At 45.6% G+C, this 17,897-nt stretch overlaps 1 protein-coding gene across 2 annotated transcripts in view; it reads right to left on the reverse strand.

Moving 5' to 3' along the window:
- PTH1R (parathyroid hormone 1 receptor) overlaps positions 1-17,897 on the reverse strand; it is a 124,039-nt gene that overhangs the window by 15,367 nt on the left and 90,775 nt on the right. For both annotated transcript variants that reach the window (XM_062567634.1, XM_062567633.1), the window contains 3 exons: positions 10,901-10,995; positions 7,830-8,016; positions 5,449-5,602 (listed from right to left, as the gene is read on the reverse strand). In XM_062567634.1, coding sequence (XP_062423618.1) covers positions 5,449-5,602; positions 7,830-8,016; positions 10,901-10,995 — 436 coding nt within the window. The remainder of the gene's footprint in view (positions 1-5,448; positions 5,603-7,829; positions 8,017-10,900; positions 10,996-17,897) is intronic.

Genomic DNA, 17,897 nt, shown 5'->3' on the forward strand with positions numbered 1-17,897 from the left:
CCTGACTTATAACTTGATAAGGACAATAAGTGGTAGCAATGAGATGAAGGAGGAAATTTTGGAGGGTGAAGTTGATGGCCAAAGATTTTGGTATAAAAGGTCAAGGACCCTTTCATTGATTCTAACTCTCCTCAAGATTTTCTTGACCCAATTCTGATCTTCTCAGCCTGGGTGGATTAAAGAAAGAGAGACTTGCTGCATAAAAAAATAATTAGTGAAATTCAGGGTAATACTTGCAAAATAATTTAGCTCATGATTCACTCCTGAATGAACCATCCTTATTTCAGCACAGTTACGTTGGGCATCATCTTTTCCCTGTAAAAAGTAACAGAGCTGCCAATATCCAAAAGGAATCTTTTATTTATTTTTTTAGGGTCCAGTTCTGCTTTATTTGTACAACTGAGTCCCCTACTGGCTTCCCTTAAAAAGTAGGATCAAATCCACAGTAGCTTCCACAAATTTGAGAAGAATAACCCCTTTCAGGTAAAAAAAAAATAAAAAATAAATAAAGGCGACATTTATCACCGATGACTGTAAATATGCTGTTCGCAGTCTAAGCTCATTGGAGCTCGGCATGCATAAGCACACGCTTAACTTTCAGCATGCACTTAAGTCTCATTAGAGTGCTTAAAGGCTTTCCTGACCATGGGCGCTTTCCTGAGCTGGGGTGTGGAGCGGGGACGCCTGTCTCATATACACGTGGACAACGGGGCCGTTATCTTGGTTGGAACCTTTAAATGCCATGGTAATATAAGAAAGCATAAATAATTAAACACAGAGCCTCTCTCAAGACCAGCGGAGCACCACTGCCTACAAAGATACATTTATAAGGAAGGTATCCTGCTGTACAGTCCCATGTGATGGCTGGCACTAGAAAGAAAATACTTAACCTATTGCACTGGAAACTTGTGAGCATGTTGGAGCGATGAGGGGGAGCGTGACGATTTGTTGTAACGTTGGCCGTCTATTTCCTCCTCAGTGTTAATCACCCATCTATGAAAAATACGTGCATGGTCTGAACTACTGGCTGAATTAGCAAAGGCTTAAACTACTATAACTTTGCTGATATGGTTGGTGATATTCCAGTTTAGACCAGCTGAGAAACTGGCCTTATTCAGAGGCTCAGATGCCTGCCTGCCTGGCTGCGAGATGGTGGATGTTCACTCTGATTTTGGAAAACCGACTGCCTCGGAGATCTGTGCACGTTTGACACAGACTTGTTCATCCTTAGCCTGCCTTGTACTTCGGAAAAGTTACTGTTCTCATTCCTGCTAATCCTGTGCTGTGTTCAAGGTTCCTAGCAACAATAAAATATGCAGGACAAAATGCTTATATCTGAGAAACCCTATGAGTAGATTTATCATGCCCTATGTTCTGCTACGTCACTCCATTCAGGCAAGTTTAGGAAAAGGCTCCTTGACATTTTCTGCAAAATGCACGGAGTGGATTCCTGGCACCAGTTTTATTGCTACATTTGTCTTTCTGCATTTCCAGCATCATTCTGTTTATTTTTTTTTTACTCTGTGAACAATTGTAGATATTCTTAACTTTACAAGAAGTGGTATGATTCTTGCTGCTCCCTTTCCTTTGCCCCATTTTTAGACTAAATCTGTGTCAACATAACATACACAGTTTGGGCTGTTAGGTAATTTCCAGTGTTGACTCCTTCCTTCTCATTCTGGCAAGCTAGTCTTTAAACTTGAAGAGTATGTAAGCTTAGCTTTGCCTCTAGTATCCCTTTTAATTTTGTACGGTGAGCTCTGACTTTTCAGTGCCCTGATGTGAAAGCTGTGGCTTTTGATGCCCTGAGACAGGCAATTCCTCATGCCGAACACTCACAGTGCCTGCTAATGGGAGAGCCATCAACCTGGACATCACCACTGAGATCCTCAAAGCTAGAAATGTAAAGATACCCAAAAAGGAAAGAAGAAGATAGCCAGGAGGATGCAGCTCTGCAAGCACAAAAGTCACACGTGATTAAATGCATCTGGCCAACGTGCTAAGCCATGCGAGTCTCCAAAAAGCTCATGATCTCCTGGGCAGCTGTGCGCACGGATGCAGGCACAGACGAATGCACACACGTGTCCCGCTGCGTGTGTGTGCCCTGCATGCATGGCTAGAGTGACATGGGCAGATCCCCGCCGGGCGGCGATGCCGTCAGTGACTTCTACAGAATCCACATTGTATGCGCTGTGCGTTTCCAGTTAATACACACAGTGTGTACAATGCAGGTGCTATAAAGTCAGGAGTCTCCACAGCAGCCGGGAAAGGTGCAAACCTGTCAAGCTGGGCAATGTCTTTTGACTACCCCAATTTCCTGCTCTCCTCTTTTCTTTCCTTGTGCAGAGAACAAGTAACAGCCAGGAACACGCATGCAGCAAGCACATCATGCACGTGTCTCCAACACTTGGAAAAGTGGCTTTCAAGCACATGTCAAAGCTATGAGTAAGAGAGACGGTTGCAAAGCTACTGCTAGGAGAAGAAAGCTTATGAATAAAGCCCATACACAGGTCTGGGAAACTCTAGACTCAGTTCCCTGCTTCATAAAAACCTCTCTGAGTAACAATGCAAGTGTTTTTCAACCCCTCTGTGTCACCATTTCCTCTCATCAAGTGGCGCTAATAATGCTTTCTTAAACCTCTTGCCCTATCAGGTACGAATAGTTTGCGACTAAGCTAGTTTCTGCTTCGATAAAGATCCAGGGCTTACCATCAAGGGCTTTTGAATCTGGTAGGAGCCTTGTTACACACCTCTAACAATAAGATACGCGGATCTCAGGTCCCCCTGCAACACTCATTTCCATGTAGTTGAAAACCAGAGCTGTCTAGTCAGGGAGGAATTAACATTGTGTGAAGGAAAAATGCCACTGGAATCAGCTTGGATTTTCTAGCTATTGGTCATACTTCTTAGAATTCCTTCATAAAACAGCAGCAGGGGACTTGAAGTTTGCTGGGGAATTTATTGTTGCCCATAATATAATTGTTTATTTATTTTTGTCAGGTATTGGCAAAAAAAAGGTTCCTTTCTTTCATCAGTGATTCCCTCGTGACTACCAGGGTGCTGTGGACTTCCGTGGAGCTGTGCTCTGTTGTGCCACTGAGGATGTGGACTGAAAAGACTCAACCGAAATCTTTGGGTCCATCATCAAAGAATAACTAGGTGCTCTGTTTTTTTCACCAGTCTAGATACAAGTTGTTGTAGGGTGATTTTTGCTCCCCTTACTCCCCCCTTGGAAATTTCCAGACAGGATAAATGCTCAGCTGTTTATGGTTACACAAGGAAGAGATCCCAGTTTTGGGGGCAAACATGTCTTTTCTGTACCTATGCGGAATGTCGTAATTATTTATCACTGACTCCGTGTCATTCATTGCTGTGGTATGGGCAGGATCCAGTGCCCACTGCAGGGAACTGGAGTTTTTCCACCGATTCCAGTGGGTCTTGGATTGGTTTACCCTTTCCTGTTCCCAAAAGCTATCAAAGCAATACGTCTGTGCGGGTGCGTGTGTGTACATTATCATGCTAATCAAAACAAAGCAAAAACAAATGCAACTGGAGGGATCCTATGTTCTCATTCCAAAGGAATTTAAATTAAGCAGCCTCAGACTTTTGGAAGCACATAGATGATTGGTGTTGTGACAGGTGTGACTTTAGCTTTGTGGTTGCTCTGATAAAATTATTATACTTTGGCAGTGGTTGGAAGAATTAATGAAAAGAACCCATGCCTGTTAGACTGTTTTCCTCTGGCTGCACTATGAGCAGCATCAAGTTGATTTTTCTCGTTAAACGTCAGGCGTTATTTTTCAGCTGCTTTTCCTTCTTCCAGAGTTTGCTTGAGGGAATTGCTTCTTTAAGTCTGCTGTGTACAATTTAATGCCGTTCTCTGGGAAGCAAATTTTACCTAGTGTGAAGGCTTTGAAGAGGGTTTTTTTTTGTGGCTTTTATTTTTTATTTTTTTTTAAGAGATGACATTTCAAGGCTTCCCTGTCTTGCAGCAGCTGGGGTAAGAAATGCCTCACTCTCAAAGGATCTCTCTTAATTAATTAATTTATTTTTCTAAAAACCTACTGTCGGGCAGGGATTCAACTTTATCGGTGCTGAGACATGGGTGCCCACTTTGGGACTCACATTGCACCTTTATCATGTGAAAGCGCCAGCAGTTTGTGGCCTATGCACCAGCCGAACAGGGAAGCAGTAACAGGGGGCATTTGGCTTTCGGGCTCCTTCTCCCTCCTGGGACATGGGGGGATGAAGGAGGCTGGAGAGAGCTGTCCTGCTGGCAGGAATGTATGCGAGTGAATCACTTGCATACACTCACAAAGGAAAAAATGTGTCTTTCATAAGCTCAAATTTGCCCAATCTCACCAGCTCAGAGTGCCACTGTTAGAGATAGCAGCTCTACGGGACGGCAAAGCAAAATGGTAGCTTGCCATGTATTTTCTGGAGTCATGCAATATGCCTTACATTTATTTCTAAGCTATGCCCACAGGCTCTTCCCAGCCTGTAAGTACCCAGGCCCTGATTCTCCAAATCTTTTGTTATGCTATGGTTCACTCAACATCCAGGAGCTCAAGTCCTGGAACAGGGATGGGATGGTGCACGTATTAGTCTTGTTCTAAAATGCAGTCAGGATGTGGCTAGGTGCATTTTGGACCTGGGAGCTGGGAAGTGGTCCTGTACCATCGAATTTAGATGTAACCACAGGCACCTCTTAAGAGATTTTTTTCCTGCTGTAGGCTCCTGTGTGGACTTACACTCTGTTATTCTTAGTTATGTCCTCAAGGATCATCTAATGTTTCCTGTTCTCCCTTACAATCCACACGCTTTAAGACAACTGTGGGCAGTTGTTTTATTGTCCTCAGACTACCAGCACCTCATTACTCCTTGCAAGCCAAAGCTAATGCCAGAAGTGAACAAAAAGCACATTCTCTTCTGAAATGCCTGTGTTCACAACACCTTCCCCTAATTAGCACCCCCTCTGCACCCTCATCCCTCCTCTTTTGCCTCACTCCAAGAAAAGATGCCTATATAAAAAGAAGGAAAAAATGGCTTCCCCACAAATTGCAGGTTTCTGCTGGTGCTCCAATGCTCAAGAAACCTCGAGATCTTTTTAAAGCAATGGAGATCAGAGGTAGGAAACCAGAGCTTAGGCCTGGCACGGGGAGGAGATGCTCGCAGCCTCGCACAACTTTCCGACCCCTTCAGGCCAGCACTAGTTTCCCAGTGGGATCCCAGCTCAGCTGTGAAACCAGGTCCCTCTTGCCTTTAGAGGTTTCACAGGATAAAAGTTTCACTTTACAAAGGTTTCACAGAAGCAGTCACCTGTCCTTGCAATAGCTGTTGTGTCTCAGACATTCACCCTACCCCTGTCCCCCCTCTATATTTACGTACTCCAAAACTACCCACAACAGGCTTCCTACAGGCCAGCAGTAAGGAGCAACCGTGACTTACCCCAGCCAAATAATGTGAATCCCCAAAGATATTTCTTCTCTGAGAAAAATGCCATGAAGATGAGGCTGTGGAGATAGAGCCCTTCCACTAGAATCCAGTAGTAATTGGTTGCCAGGAAGTAAAGGAAGAAGGTAACTGCCACTTTACAGCCCACCTGCAATGACCACAGGAAGACACGGTTATGTTAGAAACACAATGTGAAATTCTTGTTCTGCCTAAAGTCTTAATATTTGCCATGAGGAACTGGAAAACAAGATGGAGAAGAGTTAAAAATGAGAAAACTCTGTTGAAGGACATTAACGTGGCGGGAGAATTAGTTCAAGCATAGAAGAGATGATACACAATTTGGAAGAAAGTTGTCCCTAGCCTGACATTGTACCTCCAACAGTAGATGACTAGGGAGGTGTAGAAGGACCTTGACTCTGACTTGAAGCTTCCCTGCCCTTCCAGCATAGGTGTAGTGAAGATATCCTTGTTCCAACATTTCCCATCCCAAATAGAAGAGAAAGGCCACAAAGTGAGGACATCATGTGGGATTAATTGGTACAAACGGGTACATAGTGCCATATCCTGTCAATGTGGGATGGATCCTAATAATGCAGACTCTGGACAGTCCTGATTTCACAGAAACCTATGACTGCCACACACATCCTACAGCAGCAGCATGTAGCAGCTCCAACCAAAGACTTGCCAAAATAATGAAATAGGTCCCTGAAAGAGGAAGAAAACATGATAGCAGAATTGCATTTTGGGGGACATGGACACACAGTGAGACATTCTGCACATGCTGACTTTATACCAAGACATGATTCACAACTTAGAATAACCTTTGGGGATACTACAAAGCAGAACTTAACTGGCCACGAAGGGGGAAAGGTGTCTACATAATAGAAGGTGATCCTAGTTGGCTATTTCCAGAGTGGTGTCCTAAACTGATACAGCTCACTGAGTTGCTCAGTGCTGTGACAGCTGTCCGTAGAGGATAAGTTATGGCATGTCTACCTTAAGACAGCTGTGATATTACTTCCACTCTACAAAAAACAGATAACAGGTACTGATGGCCAGATCCCTGGTGGTTCTGCAGTACAGCAAGCTGTGAAAGACACATGAGAATATGAATAAGTACTCAGGCAGAAAGTTCGTATTGCACGCTGTGTTGCCACAAGCACGTTGCTGGCTCCACTACTGTGTTAGAGCTAGCTCAGATTTTTCTGTGCATTGGAGGTAAACTTGATCTTAGAGTCTAAAATTTTGAGAGTAGAGGCAGTCCCTCCTTCTCTGTCTGTGCAGTATCCAATAATATGTAGATGACAATTATATCATATCTGGCATCCTCCATGAGAAATCTGTGATGAAACCAATGACAAGAGGGGCAGACAGCTTCAATTAATGGGGAGTGGTTTGGAACCTGAGTCTGGCTTCATTCCCACAAACACACGGACATTGCATTGTCCTCCATCTGAGCTTTCCATGCAGTGAAAATGATCATGCATTTCTGGAGTCAAGTTCACCTAATCTCACTTCAGCTTTTACTTTAGGACATTGAGAGTCATGCCATTGACTCAACTGACTGTGATGTCTAGATCTCTTCTGACCACAGAGGAAACCTGAGGTGACTAGACTGAATGGAGATGTCTCCCTTGTAGACATCTATTTTTGTTCAGATAAACCCTGTCCTTTCTGTTCTTAGTACAAATTCCTCCATAGTCCCTGCTAAAATGAATTTCACCAGAGAAGAGGGAGAGAAAACATAACAGGAGTAATCAGCTGTGGTTTGCTGCAAAATTACAGTGAGGCAAGATGTCTACTGCTGGCCTCCTTCAAAATCTACTGCTGCTGCAGCTCTGGAGTCAGGGCCAAGTGTCTTCCAAGAAACACTGAGCCAAGGTTTTGCTGTGTCTGAAGCAGCAGTCAGGTGGCACAGATGTTGTAGCACAGTAATGCTTCCACAGTTCGTACAGAGAAGAGGCCAAGTTGGAAAAACCATCAGTTACACATTGAGGTGGGAAAAGTACACCTTGTGAAACATGAGCACTGATGTGCCTTGCGCAGGAACAGCCTGAGATGTTTCCAGAGCCACTAGCTTTATGGAGCACCAGGGGAGCTGTTTAAAATGGTAGCTGTAGGTGCGATCCAAGACCTCAGCCCTGTCTTTACCTTTGGCTGCCATAGGGAAGGATTCTTCTTTAGTTCAAGGGCTGTGCATTTCCTCTGGGCCAGCGAATTGAGGGGGACTGGGAAGGGATGCGGGAGAAGCTGAGGAGGGTGAAGAAAGGGAGCATCTCAATAGGGCAGAAAGTTCCTGTGAAAGAGGTAATGTGATGAACAGAAGGGACAAGACAACGAGAACTGCAAGGACCAACTGCTCTGGTAATACTCACGAATTGTGACTTGTCTGCTGGAGGTGCTTCAGTAATGGACTTCAGGTCTTCCTCTGAGATCCGCTCCATCTCCTCCAAAGCTGACCCGGAGTACAAGACCGCATCCTTCACGAAGATACTCACAGCTCTCAGCATGAAGGAAACAAAGAGGTGCATGTGGATGTAGTTTCTAGTGCAGTGCAAACGCCTGGCATGCAGGGGACAGAGAAAGATTGAAGTAGTTTAGACTGCCTGTCGGGCAGATTCAGGGTTACCGCTGACTCCTACAGGCCTCAGCTTCTCTCAGTGATAATGTCACCATGGGACAGCGCTGCTAGTGCCACAGCTGCCCTGAGCTCCCAGTTCACCCGTAGGTTGGTAAGTGCCTGCTCCGGGGTTTTGGTCAAGGCACAGTGCTGTTGATTTCGTATTAGGACATTTAGGCTCTTTTATTCCTGCAGCAAGCATGCATCCAGTGGGCAGTGAGCACAGCGAATTTCTGTCTGGAGGATGATGTGTGTGCTGTGAACATGCGTCCGGAGGTTGCACAGAGTACTTCTGAGACACACTTTCTGTGCAATACGTACATACTAGGAGTGAGTGTGCATGTAATGTGCATCTGGAAGATAGCATGCGTGCAGTGCACATGCAGCTGGAGCCAGTGTGAGATGCATTTAGCATGAAGTACATGCAGAGCGTATGCACTTCTGAAATGCAGGAAGAACGCAGTGAACGCGCAGCCAGTGTTCAGGGAACACACACGCGGTGTGCCATGTATGCGCAGCGAGCCAACGTCGCCTGCGCAGCGTGTGCAGGATGCGCATCCGCACGTGCAGGGTGCGTACAATAAGCATCTCCCCAGTGTTCAGCGCACGTGCGTTGGGCGTGTGTCAGGTGTGGAGTGTGCACACAGTGCATGTGTGAACCCTCTTTGCAAGGCGCGTGCAGTGAGTCTGTGGGGGGAAGGGAGCGTGCAGGAGCCTTTCGGGGTACGTTCATGCAGTGTGCATTCGCTGCGCAGTACATGAGCAGCACGGATGGCTCTACTGCATGGTAGGTGCAGCCACAGTGACGTGCACATCCCGTGAGCCGCGTTCAGCGGGTAGCGCGGCTGCAGGGCAGGCCTCTGCTCTGCAGCAGGCGTAGGGAGCGTGCACTCAGTGTGCACACACTGTTCACTCAGCCTGCAGAAGCAGAATACATGCACAGCACCCACTGATACTGAAGCGCGCGTGTCCCTTTCACTGTTAAATCCCTCCCCCCAACAAATAGATCCCCTCTAACAGAGACAAAATCTGCACGCTTATCTGCACTTTGTGCAGAGGAATTGGAGTACAAAGCCTAAAGAGCTGGGGGCCTCTAAAAACTTGCACTGTTTCAGATATGATAAATTGCTTGCCTTTGTACCCGCTCCAGATTTCAGCCTGAGCTTAGCAACTGCAGTGTGCTGGGCTGTTTTATCTATTTCCCATCAGAAAATATCTGTTGCTTGCTCAGGCTGAGCAGTTGCTGGCCTCCACCCTAGCAATTGCTGCATTGCAGCTGCAGGTGATATGACCCAACAAATGATGATTGTAAAGCGCTTTAAGATCCTTTTTGGAGAAAAGCTGGATGATAAGGTGCGAATGTGTTAAACCTAGGTCTATGAGGTGAGTTTTGGGAACAATGATCCTGCTGCCTCTGGAGAGAAGAAGGAATTAACTGACCTGCCAGGGTCCCTTTTTGTCTTTTTTTTTCCTATGGCTCTGTTACCTGATTAGCCAAGCATGAACCAGACCATGGATTTATACCCTTTTAAATCCCTGGCTCCAATAATGGAAATAAAAATATAGTTGTACAAAAAAAAAGCGGGGGGGGGGGGGGTCTCCTTTGGATGAGCTTGTCGCAGAAATAATAGTTGTTTCCTGTTTTATTATAGTACAAATCATGCAAAGTGGAACTGTTGAAATATAAATTAAGATGGGCTTTGTTCCCTGCATGTGAAATGTGATGTGAAATGTATAATCTCTGGCTTATATATACCCGGAACAAAACCTGGCCCAGTTTTCACAGCTGCTTTGAATCCTTGGGGCAAAGATGGGCTAGTACAGCCACTCATGTCACCTGGGCTGTATGTGATGTGCTCTGACTGCATGAGGAAAGAGAGAACATGTCTCCCCAAAAAGAGAGAGAGCTCTTTCTAAAGACTACACATTTTACTCCCAGTGGAGTATGTCTGAGCCTAAGCCTGAGCTTGCGTGGTGGGAGCTGCTGAGCTCATTTGCAGACACCACTTGGCTGTTTGCCGCATGGAGGATTTATCCCCACAGCTGTCGTCTGGGTCCCACTGTTTGCTATGAGAAGTTACCGCCAGCAACTGAAGGGCTTATCGCCCCGTGCTCTGGTGGTCTGGGGTCAGCACCCTACTCTACCACTACGATTTCCCAAAGGAAAACTAGCACAGAGTCTACCAGAGAAGGATGTCTTCTCCTCCCATGGTCGTAACTGCAACAGAGAGGTGTACCAGTGAGTTGTGTGGGCTGGACAGAGCAAGTTCATAATGGTATTTAGGGGCCTACGTCCTTTGGAGGGCTCGTGGAGAAGGAGGGCAGAAAAACTGTGAGTAAGGAGGGACAGTGGTGATTTCTGGCTCCCTAGATGCAGGAACAGCACAGGGAGTTAGAGGAGTCATTTCGGCACTTTTGCTCCACGTTCCTCCATGATTATTCAGGGTTAGAGTGGAGCTTCTCTCAGAAAATTTTAGCTGTCCAGAACCTAGCCATCTAAATCTAAGCCTGTCATGTAAAGGGGCAACAGGGACAGAAAAATCTAGATAGAAGGAGGTGACACAAACCCCGGGAGGTGCCTCTCTCTGCGTTCACTATAAAGAGGGTCTAGAAAATTCCACTGCAACCCTGGGGAAGAAGTTCAAACATTCCCCCCATCATCACCCAAGGACTTTTACTAAGTGGCACTAACACAGCCCAAAGCACAAATGCCACCCTTCGTGGCTTGCTGAAGAAGCACATGCCACCCCAGTTTTATCCTTTGGGAAAGCCCAAGGCTTTTCCGGTCCAGCGATTACTCGCTTAGGTAAAAACAGAGCCGCCTACCTGAAGTATCCCAGGATAAGGACAGCAACTGTGAGGGATCCCAGAGAGATGGAGTATCCAACAGTATAAATCAAATAGAGGCGATCAAAGACCTCCTGCAGTACAAATGATGGAAAAAATAGCGCCACATTAGAACGCATCCTACTGTATCGTAACACAACCACGGTAGCAGCATAGAGATTGAGGCTATCACACCTGCTGGGGAGGTAAAGCTCTGGGCCCAGGAAACCTTTGGCAATCACACCTAATGTCATCTCTTCAACATAAAAGCAGCCTGGAAGGTGACATTTCTCTTTCCTAATGACCTAGGGGAGCTGGGACTTTTGCAAGGGGATAGTGATGGAGTTGGGTAAATCCCATACCCCAGAGTTTTGCAGCATTTTTTCATCCCAAAGGAACCCAAAGCGCTTTACAAACTCTCAGCCAATCCAGAAATCATTTGGAAGCTTTTGCTCAAGCAAAATGCCCACTGTCCTGGGATTTTTGCTGTAACTGTAAAATTTGGCAGTTAGGTTATGCCATACCATTGCTGAATGACTGATGCCCAGACTGGGGATTGCCAACCCACAATAGAAAACATGAGGACAATATATTTTGGCTAAGGGATGTGGGAGGAAAGCACCTGTTTTTGTTTTTCTTTTTTAAATTCAAAAGTACCCTATGACTGTGGTTATCCAATCCAGACACAACTTTAGCTTGCCAAAGTCCAATTGGAAAAGGTCCTGTCACCGGAGAGCTCATAGTCATTAATCAGGTCACAAGAACAAGGTCTTAGTTCTCTTGGCCCTCTGTATTTTAAGGAGTTGGCTTAGAAACTCTGAGCTTTCCTTTAAATATTGAGATGCTTTTCTTCATCCTGGAGCTGGGGAGTGTGGCTTAATTCAGGGTTTACCAATATCTACTTGAAAAGGGTTAAAACATCTGCCACAGTTTGTATGCCTTTCATCATCTGAATTAAACTCTGTAGAAACCAACCAATTCAGCATCTTTCTCTTGTTCCCTCCTCCTGTTGTCTCCCGCGTTTCCCTCTCCCCACCCGCTGAGTTTCATTAACATTAGTAACGCTGAGCTCTGAATGACAGCTCTGATTTTGATTTGAGGCTAGAAATGCTGTCCTGGAATGTGAAACCTCAGCCCCATTACATCAGAATACCCAAATATGTGAATGTTTCTTTGCGGTTTCCATTGGTAGAGCGGTGTGCTTGCCAATATTAATCTAATGTGTGTGTATGTGTGTGTGTGTGTGTGTGTGTGTATTTTAAATGTATATATAATGTATGTATGTATGTATCTGTGGGGGCAGCAGGCACTGAACAGCCAATGTGAGCAGACTGCAGAGCTTTAGGAGAAAAAAAATAAAAAAGCTGATTCCCTTCAAGGCCTGGTGCACTTTTCCCACAGCCAAGCTGGGATCCTCTTTGAACTGAAAAACATTTACCTCCATGGTAAAAGTAAAAAGTTAAAAAAAAAAAAAAAAAAAGGCCTGCTCCAAACTTTGGATTCTTGATAATTTGGCAACTCTGAAGCATTACTACACCAAGCTGAACAAAAACATTCCTGAGTCCCATTCAGAATTTTAACCATAAAGATCCACGTTCCTATCAGACAACGACACCATTGTAGCAGCAATGGTCTTGGGAAGGGCCTGCTGATTGGCTGGCAGGACATTTTAGGAGGTTGTGGTTAATTCCTCTGATTAACCACAGGGCCCCTTTTTGAAAGGATGTTGAGTCAGAACTGCCAAGACATACACATACACACATGCATGCGTGCATGCTGATGTGCTGTCTCGCAAATATAGGTGCTACAAATCCCACACAGCAACACAATGGGGAGTCTCCAGGGAATATTGTTTTTTAGATAGGGTGTGAAAGCCCTCAGGGAAACTCTCAGGAGTGAAAGTATCAGGATCTCAAAATGTTTGCAGGGGTGGGCCTCAAAAGTGCATCTCGTGCTTGTTGGTTCCCAGCAGTGTTTGTACTTAGGGATGGTAAGACTTGGAATTACCGAGGGAAAAAGGGCTCAAAGAGCAATTGCAGAGCTCACACATCTCCCAGTCCAAGGGAGGTCCCAGCTCTGTGGAAACCACAGTGCTGAATCAGGAAAGGTCCTCCAGGTAACAAAATACTGAATCATCTGCCAGCTGAAATAACTACCTCCATGGTCTAAGAACTCTCTTTTTGGAGCAGAACTGGAGGACAGTCTAAATAATCCACAGAAAACTGCATAGGTCATGCATGGGCAAGGCATAGATACCACCTGACCTCTAAAGTCACAGGACAGTGCACTAGACCATCCTGCTACAGCTGAAGCTCTACTTGATGTTTATTATAACCCTGCCATGAACACACGCTGACCACTAGGGGTTGGAATAGATAATCTGTCCTTCAAAAATCTGGCCTTGCTAGACCATAAGACCCTGTTTTAAAGGGAGTGATACTCAACCAGTGTCATTTAACTGGACTTCTGGTATAATCGTTCACTGTTTCAACTGTTGATGCATCTAAACTGAAAAAAAGAAAAGCTGTAAAGGAAGAAAAAGAAAACAGAAAAGCAAACCAAAAGGGTAAAAGAAAACCCCAGTATCTATGAGACTAGGAGCAGAGATTATCAGCAAAATATTGTAAAACTCTCAGTGCAATATGAAAATTGGGGAATATCAGTTTTACAGCTGGTGCCCTTGAAAGTTACCCTCTACAAACTCCATCACATGCTCGGCTGAGATGAGATAATTATTTCATGCCTTAATGTCAGTCAGCTCACAGAATCACAGAATCGCAGAATAGGTAAAGTTGGAAGGGGCCTCTGGAGAGCATCTAGTCCAACCCCCCTGCTCAAACAAGGTCACCTAGAGCATGGTAGACAGGGTTGCAGCCAGGCGGGCCTTGAAGATCTCCAGAGAAGGAGACTCCACAACCTCTCTGGGCAACCTGCTCCAGTGCTCCGTCACTCTCACAGGGAAGAAATTCCCCCTCACGGTCAGGAGGAACTTCCTGTGCTTCAGTTGCTGCCCATTGCCTCTTGTCCTCTCACACGGGACAACTGAAAAGAGTTTGTCCCTGTCCCCTTGACACCCTCCCTTCAGGTACTTGTACACAGTGATCAGATCCCCCCTCAGTCTTCTCTTCCCCAGGCTGAACAGGCCCAGCTCTCGCAGCCGTTCCTCACAGGGCAGGTGCTCCAGCCCTCTGATCATCTTTGTAGCCCTACGCTGGACTCTGTCCAGTAGCTCCATGTCTCTCTTGCACTGGGGAGCCCAGAACTGGACACAGGACTCGAGATGAGGCCTCTCCAGGGCTGAGGAGAGGAGCAGGATCATCTCCCTCGACCTGCTGGCAACAGTCTTCCCAATGCACCCCGGGAGACCATTGGCCTTCCTGGCCACAAGGGCACATTGCTGGCTCATGGTCAACTTGTTATCCACCAGCACTCCCAGGTCCTTCTCTGCAGAGCTGCTCTCCAGCAGGTCAGCCCCCAGCTTGTACTAGTGCCTAGGGTTATTTCTCCCTAAGTGAAGAACCCTGCACTCTCAAGCACCACGAAGCATAAGGGCCTTTCCTTTCCCCCATCCTCTCTGGCCACGCATTGCAAATTTCCAATAAACCACAGCCATCTTTCTTGTCTAGTCGGGTAAGTAGATCTGTACTCAACGAGCCAACCCACCTGATCCTTCTCTCCCCATCTTACTCCACCCATAACTCAGGGAATGAAAAAAGGATGAACCACGAAGTATGTAAGTACTGTTTCAGATGTGTTGTCTGCTATACCTGTAACAAGGTCTCCTTTTCCCCCTCCCTATTCATTTTCGGAAGCTTCTTCTCCATCCCTTTTGTATCTCAATTTTCTGCCAGCCTGACCTCAACGCAGAAACTTCATGGCAGCCTAAATCCTTTGGGAGAACAAGAAAGCAAAACAAGGCTGGAGATGGCCTCTGTGTGAACTCACAGGATGCATGGATGCCACCATGGGCATGCATGGGATGGCTCTGGCCTCCTCTCACAAAGGTCTCTGCATGCCCTGCTCTATCGGTTTGGACATCTTCAGGGTGTGCGACTCTCATGGCAGCTGGCTATTACATTTTTGTATGGTGCTCAAGGCCTAACTTGACTCCTAGTCTGTCCACTTCCTCCAACAGGGATGTAATTTGAATTGACCTGAATCCAGAGGCAGACTGCTCCTTCTACAAGACAACTCAGAGCTATACTGGACAGAGCCCTGGGTGTCAGGTGTGAGGCCCTATCCTGTGCAAAGCCGCTGTAGGCTTTCACTGTTACATTGCAGCCAGCAGCAATACAAAAAGTCCTTCTGCTCCTTCAAATTCCAGTGCAGCTGTGTGGAGTTTTTTTGTAGTGGATGGTTCTTTAATGTGACATTATCTGTCTCTGATATGGCTGGCTCCATCAGAGCTGGCCACCCAAGGTCCACACAGAAGGAAAAAATGGGTGCTTTAGTTGCAATATATCTGATAATTTTAATCACAGGATGGTTCTCTGAGCTACCTCTTGGGTTGTCACTGGCTGTAAAGAGAGGCAAGAGTAACTGCCCATATAGGGGGATCTCTGTTTCATATAAGGATATGCACCCATTTGGATCCCAGGTAAGAGGTCCTGACACTCTCAGGACTCAATCCAGTTGTTCTTGCCTAGGTGTCTCAACATTTTAGGTCCTGTTTGGCTTCCAGACACTTTTATGGAGGGGAATGATTTCCTGTGGATCCCACGTCCTATCTGCCAGTCCTGTGCTGATGCCTCAGATACCCTAGGATATCTCAGTTAACTCTAGCATAAATACTACCTACATTCAGGCAAGTGGATGGAGCCTTCAGGACTTCAGTGTTTGCGTGTTTTAATTTGTGTGTTTATCTAAAGGCAGGATGCCTAATTCTGAGCTGGTCTACTTGACTGTCTTGATAGTTATTGGAAGGGAATCAGTGCCTGTGTCAGACACTTCTTTTAGGCTGAGATAAAACATCCTACGAAGAGGCCTGTTTCTTTCCAGTGACACAGAGAAAGCTGAGGGTGACTGGCTCAGACTGAAATGTTTATTTTCTAGGTATTTGGAAGCAACCCCCATTCTAAATATCATTACACTGTGCCTTTCATCCAGCTTTCTTCTTTTAGCCTTTTTATTTCCTACTACATAAGATTCCCACACATCAGGTCCCATGAAAGGAGCATGACCATGTGTGGGAATGTGTGATGAGGTGCCTCCATTTGCAGTATTAGTAAAGAGCTTCACAGTCAGCTGTGGCTTTGGAGCTGGCCTCCCAGCAGAGCTACTCAGACCCCCCAAACTCTGGGTGTATGTAAATACTTTGATCCTTGTATAGGATCCTTGGGAGATATGTGGGTAGAATTGCTCCAAGGATGGAAGCGTGACTCTGTCTGTGGCTTTACAATGGCAATAGTCTACAACACTCACGTCACGAAACTAAAACGGATCCAGTGGCCTTTTGTGGGGTTGGCAGGCTGTGCTGATGGGTGAGATCAGCAGCGTATGATGTCAGCAGTGTGTGTAAGGGCCTTCTAGATCAAGTATCTGCAGAGTTTCTGAAAGCTGCTGATTCAGAGGTTGCTAATAACATGTTTGAAATCAGCAGGGGCAGCATTTTACTGTTCTGAATGATAAGCAATGATAAGCAATGCCAGATAGCCACTGTCACTAGTTCTAGTCATTGAGGATATTTTTGAAAGTCGCTGATTTACAAAGCTTAAGCTTCCAAATCATTAAGCACTGAACACTGCTTTTTGCTACATAACTGCCTTCTCCCACATAACTCTGTTCCCTTCACTTAAGGAGGTACTGAGCGCTTCAGACCTCCACAGTCTGGGCAAGAACAGTGGTGAAAGTCAGCTCTCAAAGACACTTAAATTTAGCTGTGTAAATTTGTGTTTCTGCACGTGTTGAGTGGCTCCTTCATCTAGCGTTCTGTGGGCACCAGTCTATTGCTCTAGAATAGAGCAGGGGAAAAGTTACATGTCTCAGAAGCCAGCTGAGCATCTTGAGTGCCCCATAGAAGAACATTCTCATGAAAAGCAGCACTTTTTTCACTCCATGCCTGCTTAACCATCGAAACTTATTGCTGTAGGACATCTAGGAGGCCGCAGCCAAAATGGGCCCCAAATACGCTGTTCAAATTAACAGAAGTTCTCCAAATCCTATCTTCACGATGTGCCATGGCTGCAGACTGTTGGAGAGCTGTAACTAAGGACAATAATTCTCTTGGTTTATCAACTTTAATAAGCTGTCCCTAAACACCCGCTGTAGGACTGCAATGGTTAAAGGTGGGTTAAAGGTGATCAGATCTGACATTTGCCTAGCCATTCTTGTATTCTCATATGTCGTAAGTATTATTGCTATTGTCATCCATCAGACTTTCTCAGCAGACTCTAGGCATAAACTATTATCAGCAGCACCTCAGTAAAAGGTACTCAGTGTTCACAGGAACAAACTAGACTTTACAGGCATGAACTGAGAACTAATGACAGAGCTGCTTGCAAGAACAAAGAACAGGTCTTGGTGAAGCAATTTTTATTCCTACACATATTTTAAAACATCTGCCCATCTTCTATGACGCAAATGCACAGCACTCTGATGGTATTTCATCTGTATCACTCAGCATACTTTGTTTAAACATATTTTATGCAATCCGTTTGAGGCTATGAAAAGTTACTGTTTCTTGAAAGGACCCCAAAGAGCTCCAAGAACAAAGACCAAGAGTATGAGATCTTTGGTCTGAACAATGGAGTCTAGACAAAGCAGCCCTGGAACATGTTGTGCCTTTCCCATTGTGTTTGGTAGTGATGGCTTCCCGAGGCCTCTCTGATTTCTTTGGGAGCCGTAAAACCACCATGATATAAACAAGCAGTACCAGATGAAGACAGGATTGGTGAGTGGAGATTAGATCTTTGGATGGTCTATCTCTCTAGGCTAGTGGTTTCGAAGCTGGGCTAACCTCCCAAGTTACTGGCTCATATTCACCTTCCCCATGATTTCA

This window comes from Rhea pennata, chromosome 2, assembly GCF_028389875.1.
Source record: "Rhea pennata isolate bPtePen1 chromosome 2, bPtePen1.pri, whole genome shotgun sequence".
Classification (NCBI taxonomy): domain Eukaryota; kingdom Metazoa; phylum Chordata; class Aves; order Rheiformes; family Rheidae; genus Rhea; species Rhea pennata.